We start from the raw sequence: 25,245 nt of genomic DNA, 5'->3' as shown, positions 1-25,245 counted from the left end.
TAAAGTTGTCAAAAATGCTCAGCCTAACTGAGATATCAAATAAACTGCCGTTCACTGAGAGTATTTAAAGGCGATTCGGCCAAACAAGAATTTCCTCGGTTTTGTTCCCAGTAGTTTGCATGACATTCCTTCAACACCCTGCACATTATTTGTGTGATATGCATTGATGTTAACATTCAGGAAGTCGAACAAATCAAGCAGTGTTAAGTGGTAGGAATGCAACTAAAGATATATTTATCTCAAATGTAGAAGCCAGGGGACCCAATTATAGTTGAAGCGCTCACTTCAGTTCTGATTTAAGCCACATGAAAGGAGGATTCAGCTCGAAAGTAGTTAAAATGCAGGACCAACGTCGGCTTTTGCTTTGTCAAAGAGGAGAGCGTTTCCTGTAAGAATTCCTTTCTGCTCTGGCAGAGAATTAAGTTTCACACAGGAAAAGAAACTGCGGTGGGGGTGGGGTGGGGAGGCTATTTTACATTAAATGAGGTGTCTTTTAAGCATTTCAGACCAGACTCCAAACCAAACACTGTAATTATACAAACATTTACTCATGTTTAGACTTTCATCATGTGTGTGGCCTTCGAGGTATTCATATACCCTGAAACATTTTGATTATTATACGAAAGCTTAAGAATACCTACATACCAACGCATTAGAATCTACTTGATTCTTTTCTTTAAAAACAGCATATGGTTCCAAGTGGAAGTCATTTCAGAAATGTTCATACAGGTCTGTGCATAGACAAGAAAATACTGATTGTGGTTTTGAGGATACATGACATTAAACAATTGTTACAAAATTCAGTTTGCACTGTGAACAAACAGTTCATCATATGCTGACAAATAAACATACATACTAATACAATAAAACAAAAATAAAAAAACATTAAACAAACAAACAAACCAACTTATGCACAAATATAATTATTACCAATTAAGTGGTGCATAGGAAAACAAATCCACAGTTTAATAAAGATCACCATATAGTTGGATCTGTGAGAGCAACCATTGGTCTCTGTGCTGAAGTTCTTTCATTGACTTGACAGGCAAACTTACTGTCAGTGGTCACAATTCTGACATTACTTACACACACTTGCAGACACGATTCCACAATATAAAAATATAAAAACCCAAAAACATAATTTCACAATGAGGGCGCTATCCAACCAGCGGAAACAGGCCCAAACTTAAATGTGCCCCTTCATATTTATAGTTTTTTTTCACTGAGACGCCCTCTCGAAGGACAAAACAAAACAGCACCAGCTTATGCGTCTGGGGCAACCAAAGTCCTCCTAGCTTTTTCAAGAAGAGATGCTCTATCACTGTCGCCAATACTGTGAATGAATATGCGATAATATCATAATACTATGCATGTGTGTCTTATATACACAGACAAAAAGAATCCTTCCTTTAGCCTAGGAATTTGTTTTCTCATCAGAGGAATGGTTATAAACATTAATTGTGTGGCATATGACTACAAATTGTGTTAACAGCTATTGCTAATCACATGTTTCTCAAGACAATCCAATATGGCTTTATACCTATTTGACAGAGGTGCAGCGTTAAAACAATAAAAAAGTACAAAAAGAATGATTCCACATGTCTTCTTCCAGTTGCCATAGGTCTTAACAGTGTGAATGTGCGGCATGATTCTTACGAACTTGAATTCACTATCAACGTGGTTTTAAAAGCAGTTTGAGTGTATGGTTGAGAGATTGTCCAGTGTTTGGTAAGTCCACTCGTGAGTGAGTTGGAGCTCACGGTAAGCTGAGGTGGTTGGTGAGGTGGTCTCTGATGTCCCCTGGCGAGTGCAGATCTTTCCTGATGGGTGTTACAGGTAGTGAGGATTTACGGGTCTTTGACTTGAAAAGGTCTGACACATAAAACACCTGGGAGAGAGAGAGAGAGAGAAAATGAGGTAGGAACACAACTGGCATCACGTACCATTGTTTGTGACGTAAACATACATCTCTGTAGTGAGTAACTTCATGTTGGCTAACTATATCTTCTATGAGTCTTGCGCAAAACAGAGAATGTGAACCTCAAGCTAATAAAAACAACCCCAAAACTCTATTTAAATCATTGGTTATTTGTTAACAGTTATGGAAGGGTATGAAAAGGTATATATTATAGATTAGAGGGGTGCCAACGTACAATACAATAAGCCACAACAGCTCCTTGAAAGAACCCTGCCAGCACGTCGGTGGGGTGATGCTTGTGATCGGAGACCCGGGACAGGCCGGTGTAGAAGGCCATCATCAGCAGGGTGAACTGCACCAGAGGCCTCAGCAGTCGAGCGCCATGCCAGGTGAAACGCGACTGCAGGTAGAACTGTGGAAGAGAGCGTCGCACAGGGTTCCAAACCAGAATTCAAACTCTTTTGTGTTTACCGAACGTTATTTCTGTGTATAATTTGACACGTGTAAGAGTGAGAGCATGAGAAACTCACGGCCAGGTACAGCATGGTGTACATAGAGAATGATGCGTGGCCCGAGAAGAAGGACTTTCTGGAACAGAGATCACCCATGTACAATTAATAAATAAATTCTTCAAAAACACACTCACTTTGCCCATCCATTCAACAACAAATATCATAGTATACTGTATAGATTCAATACTAGAGTTCTTGTCCAGTGTTTGCAGTAAATGTGATTTGCTTACCTGGCCTCAAGAATCTTGCTGTCATCCCCCTGACAGGTGTATTCGGTGATGTAGCCTAGCGAGCAGTTAATGGTGGTAAAGTCTGGCTTGCACACATCCAGGAAGTGAGGTCGCAGCCGGCCCACTGACACTTTGGCGATGTCGGTGAAGGACTGGCTGATGGCACAGCCGAAGATGAACACGCCCACTTGCTTGTAGAGGGCAGAGATGTACGGGTTCCTTACAAATGCTTTGGAGCCCTCGTGCAGATAGTGGATTCTGTAGCTCTCGCCAATGACAATCTGGGTGCAAAGCAGAGAGAATGCACCCAGGCAACATTGAACATGTAATTACACACAAAATATTTATTAAGAGTAAAATAAGAGATCAATCCAAGGGCAGGACATCTGAATTGTAGCATATGTTAAAAAGAAAGAATTACAGTGAGATTTTTGGCAGTTTTTTGACAAGGTACCAAACCTCTCACAAGAGAGTACAAAGAGAGTAGAAAGAAAGCAGAGAAAGATGGTGAGTACAGGGAAAAGAGAGACAGACAGAAGTAAGGCACCTTTTATAACAGGGTATCTGCACATTTTCCAAGTGCAAATTTAAAGACTTTTAAGACCTTTTCAAGACATCTTCATGGAAAAATTAAGACTATACCACGGCAAAAAGATACATACGACAACTTAAAATTGTTTTATGCAACAGTTTTTTTTCTACTAATTTTAACCCCCACCCAATTTTGGATGTCTACAGAAGTTACGAAATATATTTTGGCGATAATTGTTAACATTCAATAATTGTGTGAATTACCTTCACAGCTATAAATACCCAATTTTAGGGTCTGGGCTGCTTGCTTTTGAAACTGGCTGTACATATCTGGTTGTGCTTACTGGCTGAGACTGACTGTTCTTCACCTGTATCTGTAGTAGCCTATATTACTTGCCAAAGACATGTGCACTGGACTGTATTCCCTTCAATATTTTTTTTTAAAGTTAGACTAAGCTATTTAAATATTTTAATAGGCCCATATGCAAATGTCCCATATACAGCACAGCAAATTACAGTTAATCCACTACTTTACATTTTACATACCAGTTGTATCTAAACAAACCAAAGATTGACTGAAACATTGTAAAACCATTGTTTTGTTTTAAATTAATTGAGAGAGAGGTCCTCCTCGGATCCTGCTGAAAACTGCTGGTTTCATCTCAAGCACGCACGTATTATGAACGCACGTTTTTGTATGTAGCAGTCGCCGACAATCAAAAAAAATATGCGGTTATATTTCACAACTTTTGCGAAGTAGGCCTACTGGGAAAGGCTGGCAAGCAAGCTGCTGACAGATATTACCGGTATTATAACTTAGACAGATATTTTCTTCCCTAGGCTAGGCCAGCAACACACGCTGGAAAGATGCAAACAGATCAACTTAACATGTACAATATTTCCTTCTGATTGCAAAAATGCAAGTCAGTCCGTGGTTCCTTCATAAATTGCGCAGCAAATTATCAGATGAGTGACAGAAGCACTGCGCATAATTTGACCAGCAGTCTTAGCGTCCATAGTTTGTGAAACCATGCTGCATCCGAGCAAAGATTCTAGATGCCCAGCGCAACTCCAAAAAGGAGGACAAATGAGCGCTACCTGTGTATCTCTCAGCCCTCGGCTACACAACGAAAACGTCAATTATTACCGTTTTTTACACCTTTAACAACACCCGTGAAAATCATCTTCACTCTGCAACCACTACACTTCCTCCCATAGCCTTATATAGTCACCTATACAATTGCGTTCGGATGGATGGAGACATTTCACTCGCTCTCTTGCGCTCGCTCACTCGCTGGCGGTCCCATACGCAAAATTAATACCTCCCTTTCGAAAATTCAAGACATCCCCGACAATTTAAGACTTTTTTAGGCCTTAAAAACCGAAAGTTGTATTTAAGACTTTTTAAGACTTTTTAAGGATCCGCGGGAACCCTGTTATAAAGGCACTCAGACATAATCAACTGAAACTGTTCAGAAGATTAGGCTGTCATGTCGACTGATCTGAGAGAGGGACTTCATATCCAATTTATGCTCCAGGTTAGATGCTGCCAGAATATAACTCCTGTGATGGGCAACTATGCAAGTGTAAGCAAAGCCCACATGGCTCTTATTTCCTTTCATTTTGATCACCCGAACATGACTGATATTAAGGTTAACAAGAAAAGGCAAGGGAGAGACCGCATCAACAGTGACTAATCTATGATCATGGTCCAGTGGTAAATGATTAAGATAACTAGCCTGCTGCTTATGGGGCTTGGCTGAGTGCTGTGCACCACGGTAGACGACTTAAATGCCTGTTAAGTGTGTTTGGTGTACATAACTGCTGGCGGGTTATAAGAGGGGAGAGAAGGATGATTGACAGGGTCTGTGTGAGTGTGAGTGCTGGGGGGAGGTGCAGTATGAGACTAATGCAGCACAGCTGTGTCTGTTTAGCATGCCCCCCTTCCATCAGAGCTCCTCCTTCCATCAGAGAGAGAGAGAGAGAGAGAGAGAGAGAGAGAGAGAGAGAGAGAGAAGGGGGGATAGAAACAGGAAGAGAGAGTTGAAGGGGGGAAATAGAAAGAAAGAGAGATGAGGGGGAAAAGTAAAATATAAAAGGGGGTTACAGGAACGAGAGGGGGGTGGGGAGAACAGGAGGGGGAAAAAGGGAGAGAGAGAAAGAAGAAGGGAAGAATAAAAGTGAGAGAAGGGGAAAGAGAGAGTGAGAGAGAGAGAGAGAGAGAGGGGAGAGGGAAGAGTAAATGTGAGAGAAGGGGAAAGAGAGAGAGAGAGGGGAGAGGGAAGAGTAAAAGTGAGAGAAGGGGAAAGAGAGAGCGAGAGGGAGTGAAAGAGGGAGGGATGACTGAGGGGCAGCACTGCTGTTTTCAATCAGGAGAAACGCTGAGCTAGGTCCCGCTTCTGACATTCGCAGCCAGACGCGTTTGTTTTCCTGACTCTCCGAGGTCTGATTTCACAGGCCCATCTGGGAGCTTTCTACCTGCAATCCCAGTACAATCAAAATGGAGAGAGAGAGAGGGGGGGGGGGGGGGCTTTTGAAAAGGAAAACAGAGCTGGAAAAGGGCTAGGAGAGATGGCGGAGAACTGATAACTGTTTTTCTCCCACCACTGAAGCCTTTGGAGCCCATAGACATGGTGGGTTCACTGCCACAGAGAAATTAAATGGGAACAGAAGCGAGAGAGAGATTGAGATTGAGAGAGAGAGAGAGAGAGAGAAAGAAAGAAAGAAAGAAAGAAAGAAAGAGAAAGAAAGAAAGAAAGAAAGAGAGAGAGATGACAAGAGTGAGAAAACAAGAGTAAAACAATTAGGGGGAAGAGAGGGAGGGGAGAATGGGTGAGACAGAGGGAGAAAAACATCTGATTTACAATCTGGAAAAGATCAGTTGATAAAATGACTTTGAAGAGACCAATGTTTACAGTCTGACTTAAAAAACACATTCTGAAAAGAATGATTGCTTCTGTGCTCTTTAAAGTGCAGCCTTGTTTGCAGCTGTGAACTGTGCCGAATAAAACACAATTATGCATTAATTTATAAAGATTACATACTCTGTAAAAGTTTGGGTAGGATACTTTAGGTGTCAGTTCCAAATCGTATTATTTGTTTTGCACAGTGTCTAAAAGCCTTTACAGCTGAGGTGAAGCGTGAGAAGGTTGCTGCGTGAACAGACCAGAGTGAAAGCACTGTGGAGGAGACTTACAGTGAGGATGACCATAAGAATGCCAGCAGCAGAAAGCACAGCATCGCTAATGGTGTCTCCGTGTTTGGACGGGTACTTGATGGACTCATCGTGGCAGTAAAACCCTCTCTTGTAGGGCTTGATAGCGCTAGACTCTATGATCAGGAAGGGAAGGCCAGCTGCAGAAGCAGAGAGAGAGGAAGAGGGAAAGAAAGAGAGAAAGAGAGAGAGAAGAGGTCAGAGAGGTTCAAAAAAGCAGAGGCTACAGCGTGGGGTAGGCCAGGGAGCATCAGAATCTGTCCAGTGCCTCATCAACACAACTCACTACCCATTTTACCATTCACCCGAAACTAAATACTAAGTTATATGATAATACAATGAATATTCATTTCACCATTCACCCGAAACTAAATACTAAGTTATATGATAATACAATGAATATTCATTTCACCATTCACCCGAAACTAAATACTAAGTTATATGATAATACAATGAATATTCATTTCACCAAACTGTATCCATGAGAGCAAAATAAATGATAACACTGTGGTCTAGTGATCGACTGAAACCGGACTGGATTCTGGGTGGAGACAGGTGCAGTGGGTTGTGAGCTGTGTTTGTGAAGAGGCTCGATCCTCTAAGGATGCTCCGCCCCCTGGCTCTGGCGCAATGCCAACCGAGGACTTACAGACGTGACGGGCACAGTGAACCCCACCGCCACAAGCTGTATGGTGGACACTGTGCTACTCTGATAGAGCTGACCGATGCTGCTGTCGCCGCAGTAGAAGCCCCTTCGGAAGGGGAGGATGGCTGAGTGCAGGATGACCGAGGTGAGCATCACTGCATGCACGTTTGCATACACAAACACACACAAACAAACAAACAAACAAACAAAAACACGTATGTCAGACGTGCATGCATATGTTAACACAAAACAACAAATACACTCATGCATAAATAAACACACCCACACACAAACACACAAATGTCAGGCATGCATGCAATTGAGAATGCATAAAAACATATACTCATGGCAATGTCATCAGACATGCCCTGGATGCTCACTCACACATATGCATTAATGAATCTCAGATGCACATACACCATGTTTGTATTAACACACACACAAACATCAACGTCTTCATGCTGGTATGTTTAAATTTTGTTTTGACTAGCTGAATCCCCTCTCCAATCTTACGAAAGCTGGAGTCATTCACAGACACACTAAATTTAGAGTTCAGGGTTCCTACACATTTTCCATGTCAAAATTCCATACTTTTTCCATACTCAAATTTCAAAACCTTCAAAACATTTTCTGACCATATTCTCGACATTGCGGCCACTTCTGGTTTGGGATAACTCGTGGAAAACAAAGGTATGGACAACTGAAGTGAATTAAAAAATGACACTTAATATTCGTCCATTTAGCTGGGTCATTTTTAGTTGTATCTTGATGATGGGGACTGACAGTTAAGCTACACAACAGTAGGAATGGTTCATTATGACCTGAGTGAAGTGATTAGTACTGCAAATGCAATAGTCTGGAAACACAAATATTTCTCCATACCCTTGTTTCGTTTTTCCATACTTATCCAGACCTGGAAATTACTAAAATCAAATTCCATACTTTTCCAGGTTTTCCATACTGCGTAGGAACCCTGAGAGTTACTTTTAGATAATTTTTTTCAAACTATCTTAGCACTGAAAGAATAAGATGTGGTTTAAATGAAAATAAAAAAAAAAACAATGGAAAAATGCATACTACAATAATCGTCCTGAGCAGAAAGCCAGGCCAGACTTGCACCTTAAATATTTTCTTCAATACAATTACATTTCAGATGCTTGAATTTACCTTGAACAGTGAATAAAGAGAACATCATTTCATTTTACACCCCAACCCCCCACCTCCTTCACTCCATAGCCCTAGGGTAACAAGCATGTTATTTAAACACACTGACTAAACTTTTAACTGTCTGACGAGATATCCTCATTCAGGTCAGAGATTTCTGACAACGCCTCCCTGATTTCCCCCATGAAACCCTAAAAAAAACAGATTAGTGCATCTTGGATTATTCCCAATACAGATAACCAAGAACAGACAACATTATCTAAAGAGCCTGCTCATCCAACCCCCACCACACACACACACACACACACACACACACACACACACACACACACACACACACACACACACACACACACACACACACACACACACACACACACACTCACACACACTCAGCTTTTCCAACAACACCATAATGGACAAACAAATGAACATGCTGGAGGGTATTTGCGTGTGGAAAATGCCTGGCAATCTAAAAAAAACACACTTCTTAGAATGTCAACGATCAAAGGGCATTTACAGGAAAGGAGAGCTAAATTATAAACTTGAAATGAAGTGCTGGAGGGTGTTATTCATGGCAGCACGATGTGATGCTATTCATACCAGGTCTGCTTTCTCCAAACTAAACAGACACTTCACCGACTGACAACAAACACAATCTCATTCCAAACAAGACATTATAGGATGTTTGTGAAAGACTGTGTGTGCTATATCAAACTTTCAGCCAATGTTGTTAAAAACAGTGCTTGTTTTTTTTTTACATCAAAGAGCCCTGAGGCCAAGCGATCTCCTCTCCCCCATCCAGTCCAGCCCGGAGAGGCCAGCTGTAGACCTCTCATATTACATGCTCTCATCATGTGGTCCACTGATAATGGCAATACCAGGAAGCCGGACACAATATAGCCATTAGAGACTGGCTTAAAGTAACAGGAGGGATTCAGACTGAAACATGAAACCTGAAAAGCAAAACCTGTTGGGACTAAAACGCCACCTGAAGTTAAGACAGTATGCTGCCTCTAGTATGTTTACACAAGTATACTGATTCTGCTTGAGGTAAATATTTTGCCTTCTTCTATACATATCAATAGAAAATACAAATACAAGGCTAATGGCTGACGGATGCCCACTGCATAATAGTGAGTTGAACTACATTTCAGTAACCTCATCAAATTCAGCTGATATAGCTCATTATGGGGACAGTGGAGGATGAGGGGTAACATTTTGGCAGTGGAAATAGAATATGAATATGTGAATGATTTTAAAATGCATTAACTCTCCGGCCCTGACAACAGTGCTACAGACCATGTGCATAAAGAAGTAGAGATGTGCAGGGCTCCAGGAAGGCTGGTGGTCCTAGTACCTCAAAGCTGAATGTTCATCCGAAACAGGTGAGGCCTAGAGCCTATAGTAATCAAGCAGCGATCCTACGGCTCCAGTCAGTTATCACAATCATGTCTGCCACCACATTTTCTGTCACAACAAATAACTCCCAGTGATAGTGAGGCAGAATAATCAGCCCTGCAGGGGCAAATAAGACCGTGTAACAGAGACCACAACCCCCCGAATCCCACCCAGTCCCGGGGCTTAATAGTGGTTGCTGTTCAAATAAACACACACACAAACACACACACACACACACACACACACACACACACACACACACACACACACACACACACACACACACACACACACACACACACTCACACACACACTTTCCACTCTCTGGCTTTACCCTTGCTCTCAAAGGGCAAGTGTATACGCATGCATGAAAAAAACAAAACTCAGGCCCACTACACAGACTGTTATGACTTGGATCAGAGTGAGCCCAGACCTACGGTACAGTCTGTGTCCACCACACTGTCTGGACTGAGAATGTGTTTGCAGGTTTATATCTGGCCAACACCGACAATTACAGTAGGCAATATATTGTTGACCATTTTAAAAACATTGATAGCGAGAACTAGACTGAAAGCACTGAAGCAACTTGTTCCACATGCAGTGCCTAGCCCTTCCTTAGATTAGATAGATGTGATAATACTTTTAATTTAGATACTACTCTAATGTCTATATAGCAGCTCCATTTGTGAAAATACAAATACAAGGAATAACACTCTGTACATAAATACATACATTAACCACATGATTATATTCATTACAATTTAACACACTATACAATTAATCACATCAATCATAACAGACAAAAGATAGGCATCTATCACCACATCTTTTGCCTTGATTAGCTTCAATATGGAGAATACCTACACTGATTCCATACCCTAAAATTCCTAAATATAATTAAAATTCATATAATATACAACTACGGAGAAAAAAATACAAAGAAGAAAACCATTACAATTCTAGTTAATTTAAATTAAGTATATCATTTGTACATGAATAGAGGCCCTTATTGGTATAAGCTGGAGAACTATGCCAAATCAGCCTATGGCAGTCTTAGGCTGATTAGCTTAACATTAAAACCAACAAGATCAGTAAAGGCTTATGTCCACATAGACTACCTTTTCATTCAGCTAAGAATCACTGAGCAGTGCTTTAGAACCCAGTTGAGGACAAGTGTTCTTAATTCTATATGCTCACCAAACTGGCAGTCAGAGAAAGCGTGCTAAGGAGAGGAATTAGCACATTAGGACCATGGTCATTTCCTCTCAACCATTCACATCAGGCCACCAAGTTGTCATTCACGTGGAGGACAGTGATTATCCAAGTGCTTCCACCACATCCTCGTTGCGGTCACTGCCCACTAACCACATCTTTCACTGGGAAAACACTGCCGGCTTGTTGTTGGGCGTTCTCTGAGGTCAGCTAAACACACACTGGGCAAAACAGAGCAAGCCCACAAAAAACTGAAGAAAAAAAACCCCCGCTTTCCATAAGTACACATGGGGCACATCTCTGGGAACACACAGCAATGGCACTTCACAACATTTGGGTCGTGCTTGAGAAACTGAGTAATGAACTAGAATGTCAAGTCAGTCTGATGTCACAGACCATTTACAGGATGGGTGACATTATCGTGTTGGAGAGGGTGATGGTGTTCTCTTGAAGGAGATGATTTTATGAGAGTAACACCACTAAGACTCTAACCTGCAGTGCCTCAGATGCTATACTGATGATACTTTGTGTTTTGATATCTTTTCCATATTCCAGACCAAGCAGAAATCTGTGATCCTATACTGACATTCTATATTATATATTATTAGTGATTAAATCACCAATAATTACTAAAAACCAACCACTTGTCAGAAAAGCCCTCCACAAACATTTAGACCTATAGCATACAGGTGCAACCATTCTTAATCCTAATTCAAGTCAAACCACATGAGCAGTCATGTTTTCTACAGAATAAGATTTAGCTATGGTGGCTTTGTGGAGATTAAAAAGCATTAGGAAATACACTAAACCACACTATGAATTCCTGACATGGAAATAGACTCCTGACCAGCAAAACCAGAGACTATCAAACCAAAGTTATGTGTAATGTCCTTCTTCTATGCTCTTTGACTATATTATTAAGATATGAATAGTTTAAGTAAGTACTGATATACAATGTTGGATGGACACACACACACACACACACACACACACACACACACACACAGTTACCACAAGTGCCATCCACCTGCAGATCTTTGACAAGGTTGTGATGTGTGGTGGTCAGCTGCAGGCTGAAGTCTGTTTGCTTTCATCCCACATGCAACAAAACAGCATGCCATCGAGTGCTGTGAACCACCTGTCACAATGGAGCAGGTTGACTTTCACGTGTGTCCAGAGTAAATGAGCCTACTTGTGGATATCTGAAGAAATTGATGTATTGTTCTGATTGATTTGTAATGATCCAGACAACATAACGTTCAGAGGCTGTAATATGAAGTTAACGTTGTAAAGTATTTCTTTGTTTCATGTCAACTGTTTTCAAAATTGCAGTCGTGATAGGCCTACATGTGTGTCTTAAATGGCTGATTGTCAAATGTTAATCACAACAATCCGAGTTTCATGTCAACTTTTTTCAAAATTGCTCTCTTTGTAGGCCTACACGCCTGTCTTAAATGGCTGATTGTCAAATGTTAATCACAACAATCTGAGTCTCCCAGACTGTCCCTGAAGAAAACAGGAATTGTATCCTCTTACACCTTCTCATTTACTCAAAACACACACATGTAAATTCTGAACATATTTTCACACCTTTCCGGTATTTTCTTTTACACACTCAAACTCGTCTCATATGAAGAGAAGTGGGAGCCAGATGTCACCTTGAGGGAAAGCCTGGCCAGGAAACCAGGATGGAATGTAAGAAATTCTGAGAGAAAATGCTAAGTGAAACCATCAGGACTAGTGAAAACATTTCACTTTGTAGTAACATTCCAAGGGAAGAAAAAACAGACATTCACATCCACCTGAAATCAAACACTTCAAATCATGCTGTAGAATTTTAAATCACAGTGGCTTAATGCATGAGGTTAGGAGGTTCAGGTATGCACCTTCAATTTTAACATTCAATCCAAATAGTATTGGAATAGCAGGTATTGAGCAGATGAGGTTGAACCTGTGGAAAAGTTAGTAATATCTCATAGTATGCAGGAGGGTAAGTTCCCAGGCTAGTGCTGGTCCTGGACCACAGAATAATATTGCTGCACCATAACCATACCCTAATATTCTGTGGGCAAGCAACATATTCATTCACTCAATATTGTAAGGGAAAATCCACCCTGGAAGCATAACAAGTGTCATTTGTGTATCAGACCATGCACCCACAAAATATGTAGTAGTGTTAGTCATTTTTTGTGCAAGTATCCTAACAGAACTCAATCTTGCGTCAGTTAGACCAAATTATTTTAAACAATAAGCAAATATCCCTTAACTGCTTACTTATGATGGATTTGGGACTGGAGTTATATAGGCTACGTGACCAAACAGGGACGTTTGAGCATACAGGACACGTTTTCACGCAAAATGCTTCATAACATCAATAGAATTAACACATCATAGCAAAAACGTTTAGTTGAAACTATATCTAACTGAAACATAAGCTATCGTTAGGCTATACTTAGCAACAATAAATTACATACCCAAGAATAAGCAGAAGATATCCAAAAATATGAGCAGCTTTCTTCTATGATCCTTCACGTCGTTGTTATTATTCAGCACCGAGGTCCCCCCATTTCTCGTCTCTGGGACCATTTTCTCACACAGTAATCGTTGCATTGACTCTGAAATGTCTAGTTTCTCTGCCGTAAAAATGTGCTCTCAAAGGTTTCGTCTGTTCAAAAAGTGACCAAAGCGCCAACGCTTTTTCGTTTAACTTCAAGGCCGTAAACCGCTACTTTAAGGCTCGCTACTTGGCAAACGTTCACAAACTCTTCATTGGAACTTAAGTCAGACACATTGGTTTGTATTGTCAGATTAAGCTAAGAGAGTTAGTTTGCATTGTTGGCAAGTCAATGTCGGCGCAACACGGTGTCGTTCACTGTGAGCAACTGGCAAACTAACGTTGGTAGGCTACCACCCGCCCGTCTTCGGTATGGCAATTTAAGATCAGCCCCCTTTCTCAGTTCCCCCAAACCCGAACCACTACACATGCCCGCACGATCGCGCGCGCACACACACACAAGCGTCTATCTCTCTCTCTCTCTCACACACACACACACAGTGTTTTGTTTTAGCGAAAAATGCTGTGCTTCAATTGTTGCCCCACATTGTGCCTTCACTTGAACTTCAAAAAACAAATAAGACAAACATAGGAAAGCCCTTCACATATGTTTACATTTATTTAACACAACGTACACAAAAATAACAGAAGTGTGTGAATCGAACACTGACTATAGGATACCATACCAATACAGTACATTAGTACATTACATTTGTAGGTTGGGGTTATTGAGCGGAGGACTTCAAAAGCAAAACAAAACAAAAACACACAAAAAAAGGTGCATCCAACAAAAAAAGTGATTCAGTTTTGTGCATGGCTGGGGGGCTGAGGAGTGAGACTGAGTGAGTCTATAACAAATGGTGGATATCACTAGACATTTTAAACGCGTGTTTGACAAACTTAACCTCTTGTGCACACGGTACGATTTTCAGTTGAAATTTAATTGACCGATCATACCGTGTTAAACTACGGAGCCTGGAAGTGTGTAGGCCTATTACATTCACTACATCCATCAGAGCAGTCATCTTCCACTCATGTTTGGTCTGCATGTACTTGCAAGTCACTCCCTGGTGGCCACATAATGTCATTACCACTCTTGTCAGTTCCCAGTGCGTGCCTCTCAACACTATGCAATAGTGATACTAGTCCTTTCAAACGCCCCAAACTGCAAGGAACAATGCAATTCCCCTCTGTAATGAGCAAGACACAGATCAGGGGACAGCAATAGATGACACGGCACACCACAAACTGGGTCCCAGTGTCCACGTGGCCCATGAGGGCTTCAGGTGTCCGCATACAGCTCTGGGGGAGGCAGTAGCACCACGCCTGCAAACTCAAAATCCTCCTCCTGTTGTTCTCTGTAGGGCGAGAGAAGCACTGATGTCCTTACCGCTTACTTTCACACGGCCCCTCTGGCCTGTGCTGCGTTACTGCTGACAACATTGCACGTTCCTCATACACTTTCAGATACAAGCCTATTGATTGACATTCGCCATGTGTACTTGCTAAAGAGAAGTATATAGTGCATTTTCTTTCAAAATACTCACAAGTAAGGAGGCTCTTCCATGGCACACAGAAAGTCTGATTGGACGACAGTGGTGAAAGATAAATTGAAACATTTACATTCATCTGTTTTTACTTTCTACAAGTGACATTTGTTAAAACACGAAGAATCCTCCATGAAATTAGCTTAATGACATTAGAACACAAAACCAACCCAAAGATGTGTCATTTGAAGACTTACCTGTATTTTCAGTGCTGTTAAAATAAAAGTTTTGATAATCATATATACACAGTATATACTGAAAATAAGATAAGAGAACAGTAACATTATCAGTAACAGTCACATTATACTGAGAAATGGGTACTTTGTTGGGGTGGCTTCTCCATTATATGTAGCACCATTAAAGCTTCCCTTTGACTGCTGAAAGAAAATGGCCAACTTCTGAAGTGCGTCATGCCTGGTTCTAGTTAGAGAGAGATAAGCCTTAGATTAAACAAAGATGAAATACAAACACAGGTGTAGGATCAAGTGAGAAAACACTTCTAGTTCTAGTCTTTCATACAAGGGTGAATTATACAGTAACTGAAAACCGATTCCACAAGGAATGTGTCAGTTGAATGGTTGACTGTTATCACTAAAGCAAGCAAATCCCATGCTTTGGTGGACCACAGTAATGAATTGATTTATACTTACTGGGCAGTCACATCATTCATAGTGCCATCAATTTGAGTGTGGTGCATATTGCCATCACTCCCATCTGTTTTGAGACATGGCAGAACATTTTAAAAATGGGAACATACATTGAGAGGACAGTAAATCAGATGATATAAGAGCAGAATCTTAAGTCTACGTACACATGTCTGGCATAGACATGGATCGGCACTGGGACCTGGAAGATAATCAACACGTAGTAGCTCAGTGAAATGTTGAATTCACTGTTGATTGCCATTGTTTATTGTAAGACACAATATGGAGAGAATGTGCTAATTTGATTGGTAATACTGTATCTCAAATTGAAAGTATGTAACAAACAACTCTGTACAGCAAATCCATGCTCTCCCTCGCTCACCCCCAGACATGAGGCACTTACATGTCTGTGGCTTGAGACAGTGTCTCTTCTTCAAATGTCCATTCCTCACTATCGTCAGTGACTAGAAAGATAACAGACACAACTTTAATCGTTGCTATGCAGTTCCAGTAGTACCTTACATTTGGACTTTACATAGGCAGTTTACTGTGTATTCCATTTATGTAAAGTGACCTGCTGAAAATAATGAACCAAAATGAAAGCAAACATCTCATTTGGACACAAATGGACAAAAACTCACAGCTGCTGGTGTGTGTAGGGTTCTGTGTGGATGACCTGCAAATATGAAGTCCACCAAATGACTGAAAATGACAACAATAGCACAACCTACACAGGTAACACCATAGCACATTATCTGTCATTGTGACCTGTGCATGTTAGAAAAGCTTTAGCATGTTTTCTACCTGCTCCCTAGGCTGATAGTGTCCCCTTCATTGTTGGCAAAGCCAGTGGCAACCCTCTTTCCAAGCTCCAGCATCTCTTTAATGTTCAGCTCCAGGTTCTTCAGTGACACATATCCATCTGCATAGAGGAGACACTGTATTACTACCACTCCAGTGATCTGCACAGGGATCCACTGACAGTGTACACAGATACCACCACGCACATATGTGTGTGGCATCCCTGGCCAGCCATTTGCCCTTGGGGCAGTTGTTGGTGCGGATTATGCTGACTTCGTCACCACTCTTCACTGGCAAATCGTGCTTGCGGACTTTGCTGGTGACCATCACTTTAGCATAGTACATGGGCTCCTCTAGTCCAGTGACCTGTCAAAGCAACATTGTTTCTAAAAATGACATTATTTGAGCACAGTGTCAATACAGTCAGAAAGAACAGAATTCTATACTGATTTAACAATAATGGAATTGGGACTTGGCTGAAGCTTACTTTAAATTTCTTTTTCATTTCATTTTCTCGCTTTTGTCGCTCCTTTTGCTCTTTCTTCTCTTTTTCTTGGTGCTGCTTCTCTTTCTTCTTCTGTTCTTTCTGTTCCTGAGTCTCTGGACTCCCTCGTTCCTTTCTACTATTAGTGAGGAAGGGGGAGACAGCTGTTCATTTCTTATGTTCATTTCTATTTCATATCTTATGGAAATAGATATTCCCTCACTGTCGTAACTAATGAACATCATCGGATTACAATACCTGGTGCTATGTCTGCGAGTCAAAGTAATGCGATCTCCTGCTTCTTTAGACCTGAGGTCATAACAGAGAAAATAGCTGAGTATCTCCACAAGGTGGCACTAGACACAAAACTACACACATTTATTAAGCGATATGTCACCATGGAGCGATGGATCGGACGGTCTTCCGTGTCAGCTCGTTCTGTCAAGTAAGGGAGACAGGTAAACGAGTCACAACCTACTGAGGAAAAATTTGGAGAAACAATCCCTAAATGTTTTCCCAAAGCAAAAAACATTAGACAATAACAGATATTGATTAGATACATGCATTCTGAGCGACAAAATATAAAACTTACTTACCAGGGGTGGACTACCATATGGATCTGTAAACAGTCATGTGGAAAGTGTTACTTTTGTTACAAGACCATAAGACATTTCAAGATAAATCACCACAGTACTCCTCCCTGATCAAAATGGTAAGTTTGGTCTAATTATGAGTCTCACATAGCATCTTACTCTTTGGGGCCTCTTTGCGCTTGCGGGAGTCTTGATTGCGGGAAAAGAACTTGGCCACTGAAGCCACATCCTCATAGATGTTGTCACAGTGCTCATAACAGCTGTCCACTGAACTCACACTAGGCGGGATGGAATATGTAAAACAATGTTAAGTCCCAGAAATTATTTGAAAATTAGAAACCTTCAGAAAACTGAATGAGTACTGAACTTTCCATCCATATTACATAAAAAGGTTAAGCCAAAAAAGAGCTTGTGACAAGTCATTGAATAACCTGGTGCAACAAGACAGATGTTTTGTGCCACGCTAGATTACAGAAAAGAATGGAGAGCACTATAAATGGAGAGCACTTTATGTCAGTGTCAGAAAACAAAAAATATATCAGAATTGCTCTTACTTCTGCTCTGATGCAAGTTCACTGGTCCCAAGGGAATCCGTGGCCTGGGTGCTGCTCAGTGCACAATCGGAGATCTCCTCAGCGCCATCTGTCTCCAGCACGGGGGATGGCTGGGTGTCCACCCATGGAGGGAGAGCAGGAGGTTCAGGAGCCTCTGCAGCTACCTGCTCAGTGGTGAGAGGTTCACTGGAACCCATGTTACCCAAGTCTACTGGATCAGGTGGTGGGAACCCCACTTCTCCTAATGTTTCAGGCACTACAGGAGTCACGTTTGCATGAGCTAGATCAAAAGCACTGTAGTCCATGTGCACTGGTTCTGAGGGATCAAAGTCAGGGACTTCAGGAGCTTCCAGCACATGCTGGTCCAAATTGACGTCCTCAGATGTTGCAGATGCCCTTGCTGTGAGCAAAGCAGTTCGTTCAAACACTGAAAGTAAAAACAGGATGAGCATTGTAGGCCTATACGTCATAGTGATTTTAAGTGCCATCCATAGGTTAGTCTATGAAACATTTTTATGAAACCTCTTATTAGTGTAATTAATAAAGCTGCCTAAACCTTGAAGGACAACTGAAACTGTACCATTTGTGGTGCTGAAGGGCGAGAGGTCCACCAGTGGGGGTTTTGGGGGCTTCACTGGCCTGGAGCCAAGGGACTGCAAGTCAGGAAGCACTTTCACTGGTGGAACCACAGCTGGCTGGTCAAGTATATACCCTTTGTCACGATTCACTGTGGCATATTCTAAAATCCAAAACAAAAGTACAATGGATGTAAATGTATAGAAGTTTCATTGTTTTTATGAACCGGAATTCACAGTTGTCAGATAAACCACAGTTTGAGACTGCATGCACTTACTAAAAGAGATGCCATTGCTCTGGAAAGGTGATGGAGGAGCATGAAGAGGAACTGGAGGTAGGATACTCTCTGGCTGAGGCATTGGTGAATGCTGTTCTGGGATCAAATTCTCATAGTCCACTGGTGGGGGTGGAGGACTAGCTGACGGAGATAAACTGCGGGAGTGGAAACTCCTGGGCTTAGCGTACTCCAAAAGCTGCTTGGGCGAGAACTTCCTCTTGGCCTTTTCCAGGGTGCTCAGCACCCGCTGGTGAGATGTCTGAGATGCAGACCCCTCTGTGCAGGAACCTTCGATCGCATCAACCAGCGGAGGGGTCCCTGGTTTCTCTGGACTTGGGTTTACAGAGCCTGGGTTGGAACTGTCCCCATAACCGAACCCATTCTCTGCTTTGGATTTCTCCATGCTGAAGGTGTGCTCACCATTCTCCAGGTTCCCCCTTCCAAACTTTGCTGTGATAGTGGACTTGAAAGGCATCATGGGCTTCTTCTTGCCTCTGACTGGTGATGACACTCCCCTTGGTGGGGACACAGAGTGTTGCTTGGGCTCGCTTGAAAACGGAATAGGCAGCACGAGCGGCAGGTGGCGGTCTTTGAATGTGGCTTTGGAAATGGGAACGGAGGTGCAAACAGTGGCAGGAGCAGCGGTGGTTTGGAGGCAGTTGACTGGCACTGGCGCCAGTCTCTTGTGATCATTTCTGACCATGGTTTTTGGACAGATAGGTTGTGGCCCACAGCGAGCCGCTGGGACTGCCAGACGTTTTGGCCTCTCTGGAACTGGAGGTCTGTCTTTTGCCTGTGACTCCTGGAACTTGGCCCTCAAATATTTGACATTGATAGCAGCCTCCTAATGAGTAACAATAAATGTTTATAGAACATTTAATACTGAAAAAATATCAATTTATAGATTTATATGTTATACATTTAAGAAATGTTCTAGTTAAGTGCTTCTTTAAACTTTTAATCCTCAAGAAATGCGACCTGCCCAAGCAAAATACCAAAAACCATACCATGAAATACATATCGAGCCTCCATAAAATACTAGGCTACTTATTTAAAAGTCTTGTTTCCATTTTACACTCCAATCTTAAAAGTCACGTTAAACAATGGATCAACTGATTGCCCACCCGAAGGCAATCTCATCCCAAACACTTGACCTACCTGGTCCATTTTGTTCACTGTGTGCAGCTTTTGTTGATGAGAGTTTATCAAATGATTTCACGACGGGGGTACACAGTATTTCTCACAAATACACTTGTTCAAATGATCTGTCGCTGAGCTCATCTTCTCTCCCGGGCTTTTCCAAACAAATGTATGCGGATATAAATTACCTTTGCGCACGCGTCAAAGCAAAAGTGTCCTTGTCGGTATACCACACCACTGCGAACGAACAATAGCTAGAGTTTGTTCGATTGATTTGTCATTTGAGTACAGATTGAGTGTTTCCAGCAGATGGCAGCATCACACCAAAGCGTAGCAGTTCGTGCGTGCGTGCGTGTGATAGAGAGAGAGAGAGAGAGAGAGAGAGAGAGGATTGCATCAAACTGGATTGACTCATGTCTGGTAAATAAACAGTGTGCAGGTATTTACCTTTAATAAATCATTGGCTCATCCTGACGAACGATGTTGCTATGTGTTAATCTTTCAGAGAATTGGTTAGTCTAGTTGTATACAACTGACTTCACTCTACAAAATGAAGATTGCAGTTTGTTTTTTAGTATTTTGGCTGAATCAGTTTTTCACAAGTGGGACCATTATTTGGGGACAACATGGTGCGGTCAGGTATTTTCTTCTTTTGTTTGTTCAAATGTGGAATGATTTGAGAAACATAAAAAGGATGTTACTACTAGGATCTGACTAATTCCAATGTTACAGGGCTATAAATGACACAATGAGAAAAGCCAGAAGTGTGAACCTGCCAGCACCAATTGACTGCAGGCTAACGCCATGGTCATCTTGGTCACCCTGTGGTGCTTGCCAGACAAAAGCGGTATGTTTGCTCTAAGAAATTACTGCTACTCGGTTACTCAGCATATAATGTGTGCTTGGCTGTGCTCAAATTGATAATTTTGTAGAGTATTCCACTTGATCTTCTCCCACAACCAAGGTAACTAGGAAAGAGCCAGGAATGATTTCCGTGCACACCTCTCCGTGCACACCTCTCTATTAGCGTGATTTTTTTCACATATATTAGGCTACCCTGCCTATCTATGTTTCGAAACATACAAGTCTGTATTTTCTTTTGGATGTTGGTCCAGTTTCGATTCAGGTCCCTAGACAAGCCATCCCAGTTTGGGGGGACGGAGTGTCAGGAAAGCCAGTGGGATGAGAAGTTCTGTCCATCAGGAGCAGTGTGTCCACTGCAGAACCAGTGTGGGGAAATGTTTTCCTGCAAGCAGACAGGCTAGTGTTCAATTCAAGGATTCAAGGATTTCTATTTCATTTGTCATATACATTGTGTTGCCAATGACATTGAGATGAAGATACCCTTAAATGGTATATACTCCTCTGTGCCTGTCTGGTCTCTTAATCTTCCAAAAGATATATTTTTAAAGATGTGGTTCTGCACAAACTCCTGGGATAATTTATTAGTGTGACACCCAATCTAGTACCCCCTGTAGGTGTTATTGAGTGCAACATGTTTGCGTGCAGGGAGGTGTATAAGTCAGCATCTCCGCTGTAATGGAGAGAAGGACTGTCAGGATGGAACGGATGAAGAGGAGTGTGAGAATGTGGATGTGAGGGATAACAAATGCTTGAACCTCTTCCCCATCCCCGGCTCTGAACGAGCCACTCAAGGGTAAGCTGTAGACATGCCTTCAAACACACACACACACACACACACACACACACACACACACACACATACACACACACACACACACACACACACACACACACATACACACACACACACACATACACACACACACACACACACACACACACACACACACACACACACACACACATACAGAGAAAGAAAAAGAAATGGTTAATGACAGAGAGGAGAAGAATAGCAATCTATCACAGCTATGAAATTCAGAGATAACATACATGATAATTTCATTGTTTTAGCTACAATGTGTTGACTGGAGATTTTGCACTGCACATCTTGGACCCAGTATACTATGGCGGGATCTGTGAATATGTCTACAATGGAGAATGGAGGAAACTCACATATGATGCTTATTGTGAGAATCTTTATTATAATGATGATGAAAAGTACTACCGGAAACCATATAATTTCCATTCATATCGATTTGTGGTATGTATGTTTATTTATGTAACACTACTCTGTATGTGCTGTATTGAATGCATGACTTGGTGTTCATTTCTAATAAAGAACTTACTTGAGTTTTCTCCAATGGATGCATGTCCCAGGCGCAGGCAAGATCGGAAGCCTCCTCAGAGTACTTTGAGGACGTGTCAAGTTTTCTCAATGGCCGGAAAACTTTGGATTCTTATAAATGGGGACTCACTGTAGGAATAACCAAAAAGGGTGTCGGTGGAGAGTTAGGCATTTCAGGGAATAAGGAGTCTCGGTTCCTCCACAACATATCACAGTACGCAAGTCAGGTAAGGCAGGGAGCTGTCTATGGCTTTGTCAGGTGGTATAATGCCTTTTGTGTTAAACAGCTGACAATAACATTATGCATTTTATAAACTATATACATTATATAATTCCTATTTCAACACAGGTAGGAAGCTAAAACTATGCATCTATCTAGCATTTAATTTTTCACAGTTTTACTTCAGATGCTGCTCATGTAACATAATGGACTGAGTTTACATGTTTCCTCTTCTTCCCCCCATGCTCGGGTGTAGGACGTGGGTGTGGTGAGACTTGTGTCCACTGTGCAGACAGCCCAGTTTAAGATGCGGAGCAGGGACTTGGTTTTGGAAGAGAACATGCTGCAGTCTCTTATGGAGCTGCCGGAGGAGTACGACTTCGGCTCGTATGCCCAGTTTTTCCAGGAGTACGGCACCCACCACATCACCCGTGGCACCATGGGGGGAACGCTGGAGCATGTGATGATTGTCAACAAAGAGGCCATGAGGAAATCTGGTAATGATGTACATCGGGAATGACATTTGTGCAAAATGAAATGCTCTTTTGATTTGGTCAGAGCTGAGTAGAATATGTCCTGAGAAAGTCCTTACCAGTTTTCCCCCTTTCTTCTCTCAGAGGTGCATTCCAAAATGGTCCAAAAATGCCTTGGGTTGTCCTTTAAACTGAAGTTACCGACAGATGCTTTACGTGACAACCCAGTGAAGGGGAACATCACCTTTTGTAATAAGATAGGCGAAGTGACTCAGAGTGAGCAACCTATACTCATATGTGCCCCACAAGCATGATGAAAGCTTCATTTTTAAAGAGATAATGTCAATGACCCTTAAAGGAACCGTATGTAAGAAATGTATTTCAATTAATCATAAAATGGCCCTGATATGTCACTAGACATTAAGAAATCCTGTTCATTTCAAATTACTTATCAATGACAATAGTCTGGCCAGGATATTGTCATTTAAAAAGTGAAGTTGCAGCCCGCAACTGATGTAGATGTTGTCATGTTGTGTTTTGGCCTGATGCGCCACCCTCCACCTATCTACTAATCACGAAGTCAGTAGTGTTTCGGCATCCAGGTTGCCAGCTCTGCCAGTCAGGGGGAGGGGGAGGGGAGACAGCGCTCTACAGTAATTTGAAAGTGATTGCAGTACCAGTTTTGGCCACAATCTTACATACGGTTCCTTTAAAGCCAATTTATTGTGTAAAATTGTACCACCTGAACTGTATGTTGTACATATATAAAGTACAGTAAAAGCAAATAATCATGGCATGTACTATACCCTTCCATCACCTTTAACCCTTTTTAGTGATGTCTCAATACCATAAATACCATCACAGAGTAATATAGATATTTAGCACTACGTATGTATAAGGCACTGTCTGTAGGTCAAATGTGTCCTTCTTGTCATTTCTTTGTAGGCCGTGGGTCATCTGATAGTTTAATCAATGATGGGTTCACACTGGTTAAAGGGGGAACGGATCCTGCCGCAGCAGGCGCCAAGATCATCGAAGACACTAGCGCTCTCAAGAAGTGGGGCAAATCTCTCAAATACAGTCCTGATCTTATTGACTTTGAGGTAATACACTCTCTGAATGAAATGTGGGGTGCCAGCATCACGATACATGCTGTATCTATATCTATGTTTATGATGACATAAAAATTTTGACGAAACATTATGGCGTTATTACATCTGTGCATGCTCCCCACATGTCCAGACCTTACCTATGTATGAGCTTGTGCGCCTGAGCACTGCAGCTGACCAGGCTAGGACCAGACTTCCGCATCTGAGGAGGGCCTGGGAGGAGTACCTACAGCAGTATAGCCCGTGCCGCTGCGCCCCCTGCAGGAATAACGGTGTCCCTGCGCTCAGCGGCACCTCCTGCAGCTGTGTGTGCAAGTCGGGCTATGGGGGAGAAGCCTGTGAGGAGCTTCAGAGACCAGATGCTCCCAAGCAAGGTAACCAACAATATATTACAGTTTTTCTCAGTTGCTTTGGTGCGTTTCCCAGATCAGACTGTTTGTTCAAACTATCATCACTTGTGCACATCATTAAAGCAGTTTCTCTCCATCTTGAACAAATAGCAATGCTTTAGTACATCCATGCAACTGATTTTGTACAAATATCTGCTTTTTTATTTTCAATGGCTTATGTCACAATGTCAACAAAAAAAACTTTGAAACATATCCACAGTCTTGCAATCAACACCCTCCGCAGACAATAATGTGTGTAGTTTTTAAATAGAAAATAGTGCTACCTTGCACATTGTTTATTAGAAAATACTTACTGAATAAACTGTCATAGCAAGACAAAACATGTTTGACTATCTTGACATAAATAATGGCGTAAGGACCTTGGTGTAAGGATATTTGCTTTTGAGGCATAAACAAAGCATTTTTAGCAAGATACACATTTTTGCCATTTTGAGAATGGCAACTGGAGTGTTTGACACCTTTCATGCGGCAGGCTGTACTGATGAAACCTTTCATGTGACAGATTCTGTTGATGGCTCCTGGAGTTGCTGGGGCAGCTGGTCCTCATGCCAATCAGGCCGAAAGACCCGGAGACGAGAGTGTAACAACCCCAAACCAGCAGGGGGAGCCCCATGTCTCGGTAACTCTGAGCAAACCCAACCCTGCTGAGAGAGAAGGAAAGCAAGAATAGAGAAGCGAAGGACAACAGCTTGGACCAACCCAAGCAGCTGCATTCAGAAAATGCATTTCAACCAGTACTATACTCTCTTCTTCTTACAGCTGAAGCTTATTCTACCACATTTTCCCTGAGATTCTCTATGTTACACAGCTTTTCCTGTGTGCTGCT

At 41.9% G+C, this 25,245-nt stretch overlaps 3 protein-coding genes across 4 annotated transcripts; 1 reads left to right on the top strand and 2 right to left on the bottom strand.

Annotated features, from left to right (window-relative positions):
- Window positions 1-527: 527 nt before the first annotated feature.
- Window positions 528-13,729, bottom strand: LOC143133713 (phospholipid phosphatase 3-like). Of its 2 annotated transcripts, none has more exons than XM_076293535.1 (6): window positions 13,303-13,729; window positions 7,055-7,206; window positions 2,661-2,941; window positions 2,449-2,506; window positions 2,154-2,330; window positions 528-1,888 (listed from the first exon to the last, which is right to left on the bottom strand). In XM_076293535.1, the coding sequence occupies exons 1-6, from the start codon at window positions 13,436-13,438 to the stop codon at window positions 1,757-1,759; spliced, it is 936 nt and encodes a 311-aa protein (XP_076149650.1). In that variant the 5' UTR covers window positions 13,439-13,729; the 3' UTR covers window positions 528-1,756. The 2 variants fall into 2 exon arrangements, with proteins under 2 accessions (XP_076149650.1, XP_076149649.1); XM_076293534.1 differs by lacking the exon at window positions 7,055-7,206 and adding an exon at window positions 6,388-6,545 and having other exon boundaries at window positions 13,303-13,728.
- A 352-nt stretch (window positions 13,730-14,081) lies between these two features.
- On the bottom strand, window positions 14,082-20,025 carry LOC143135451 (uncharacterized). The gene is made up of 19 exons (XM_076296114.1): window positions 20,017-20,025; window positions 18,859-19,702; window positions 18,586-18,744; window positions 18,006-18,432; window positions 17,611-17,729; window positions 17,455-17,477; window positions 17,256-17,296; window positions 17,117-17,167; window positions 16,862-16,997; window positions 16,581-16,740; window positions 16,378-16,495; window positions 16,215-16,249; window positions 15,977-16,037; window positions 15,741-15,775; window positions 15,580-15,643; window positions 15,237-15,349; window positions 15,127-15,140; window positions 14,930-15,024; window positions 14,082-14,740 (listed from the first exon to the last, which is right to left on the bottom strand). Exons 1-19 carry the CDS (start codon window positions 20,023-20,025, stop codon window positions 14,665-14,667), a joined length of 2,580 nt encoding a protein of 859 aa, XP_076152229.1. The 3' UTR covers window positions 14,082-14,664.
- Window positions 20,026-20,746: 721 nt separating this feature from the next.
- c8a (complement component 8, alpha polypeptide) lies at window positions 20,747-25,203 on the top strand. The gene is made up of 10 exons (XM_076295734.1): window positions 20,747-20,845; window positions 21,114-21,258; window positions 21,508-21,655; window positions 21,934-22,123; window positions 22,240-22,434; window positions 22,684-22,924; window positions 23,045-23,176; window positions 23,846-24,003; window positions 24,143-24,383; window positions 24,922-25,203. The coding sequence occupies exons 1-10, from the start codon at window positions 20,747-20,749 to the stop codon at window positions 25,065-25,067; spliced, it is 1,695 nt and encodes a 564-aa protein (XP_076151849.1). The 3' UTR covers window positions 25,068-25,203.
- Window positions 25,204-25,245: the final 42 nt, after the last annotated feature.

Source organism: Alosa pseudoharengus, unplaced genomic scaffold, assembly GCF_046254945.1.
Source record: "Alosa pseudoharengus isolate Yale_2024_CS ecotype anadromous, Long Island Sound unplaced genomic scaffold, YU_APseudo_1.1 YU_APseudo_1.1_scf_2, whole genome shotgun sequence".
Taxonomy (NCBI): Eukaryota; Metazoa; Chordata; class Actinopteri; order Clupeiformes; family Clupeidae; genus Alosa; species Alosa pseudoharengus.
The sequence above is the reverse complement of the archived record's forward strand: the minus strand, read 5'-3'. Positions and strand labels throughout refer to the sequence as shown.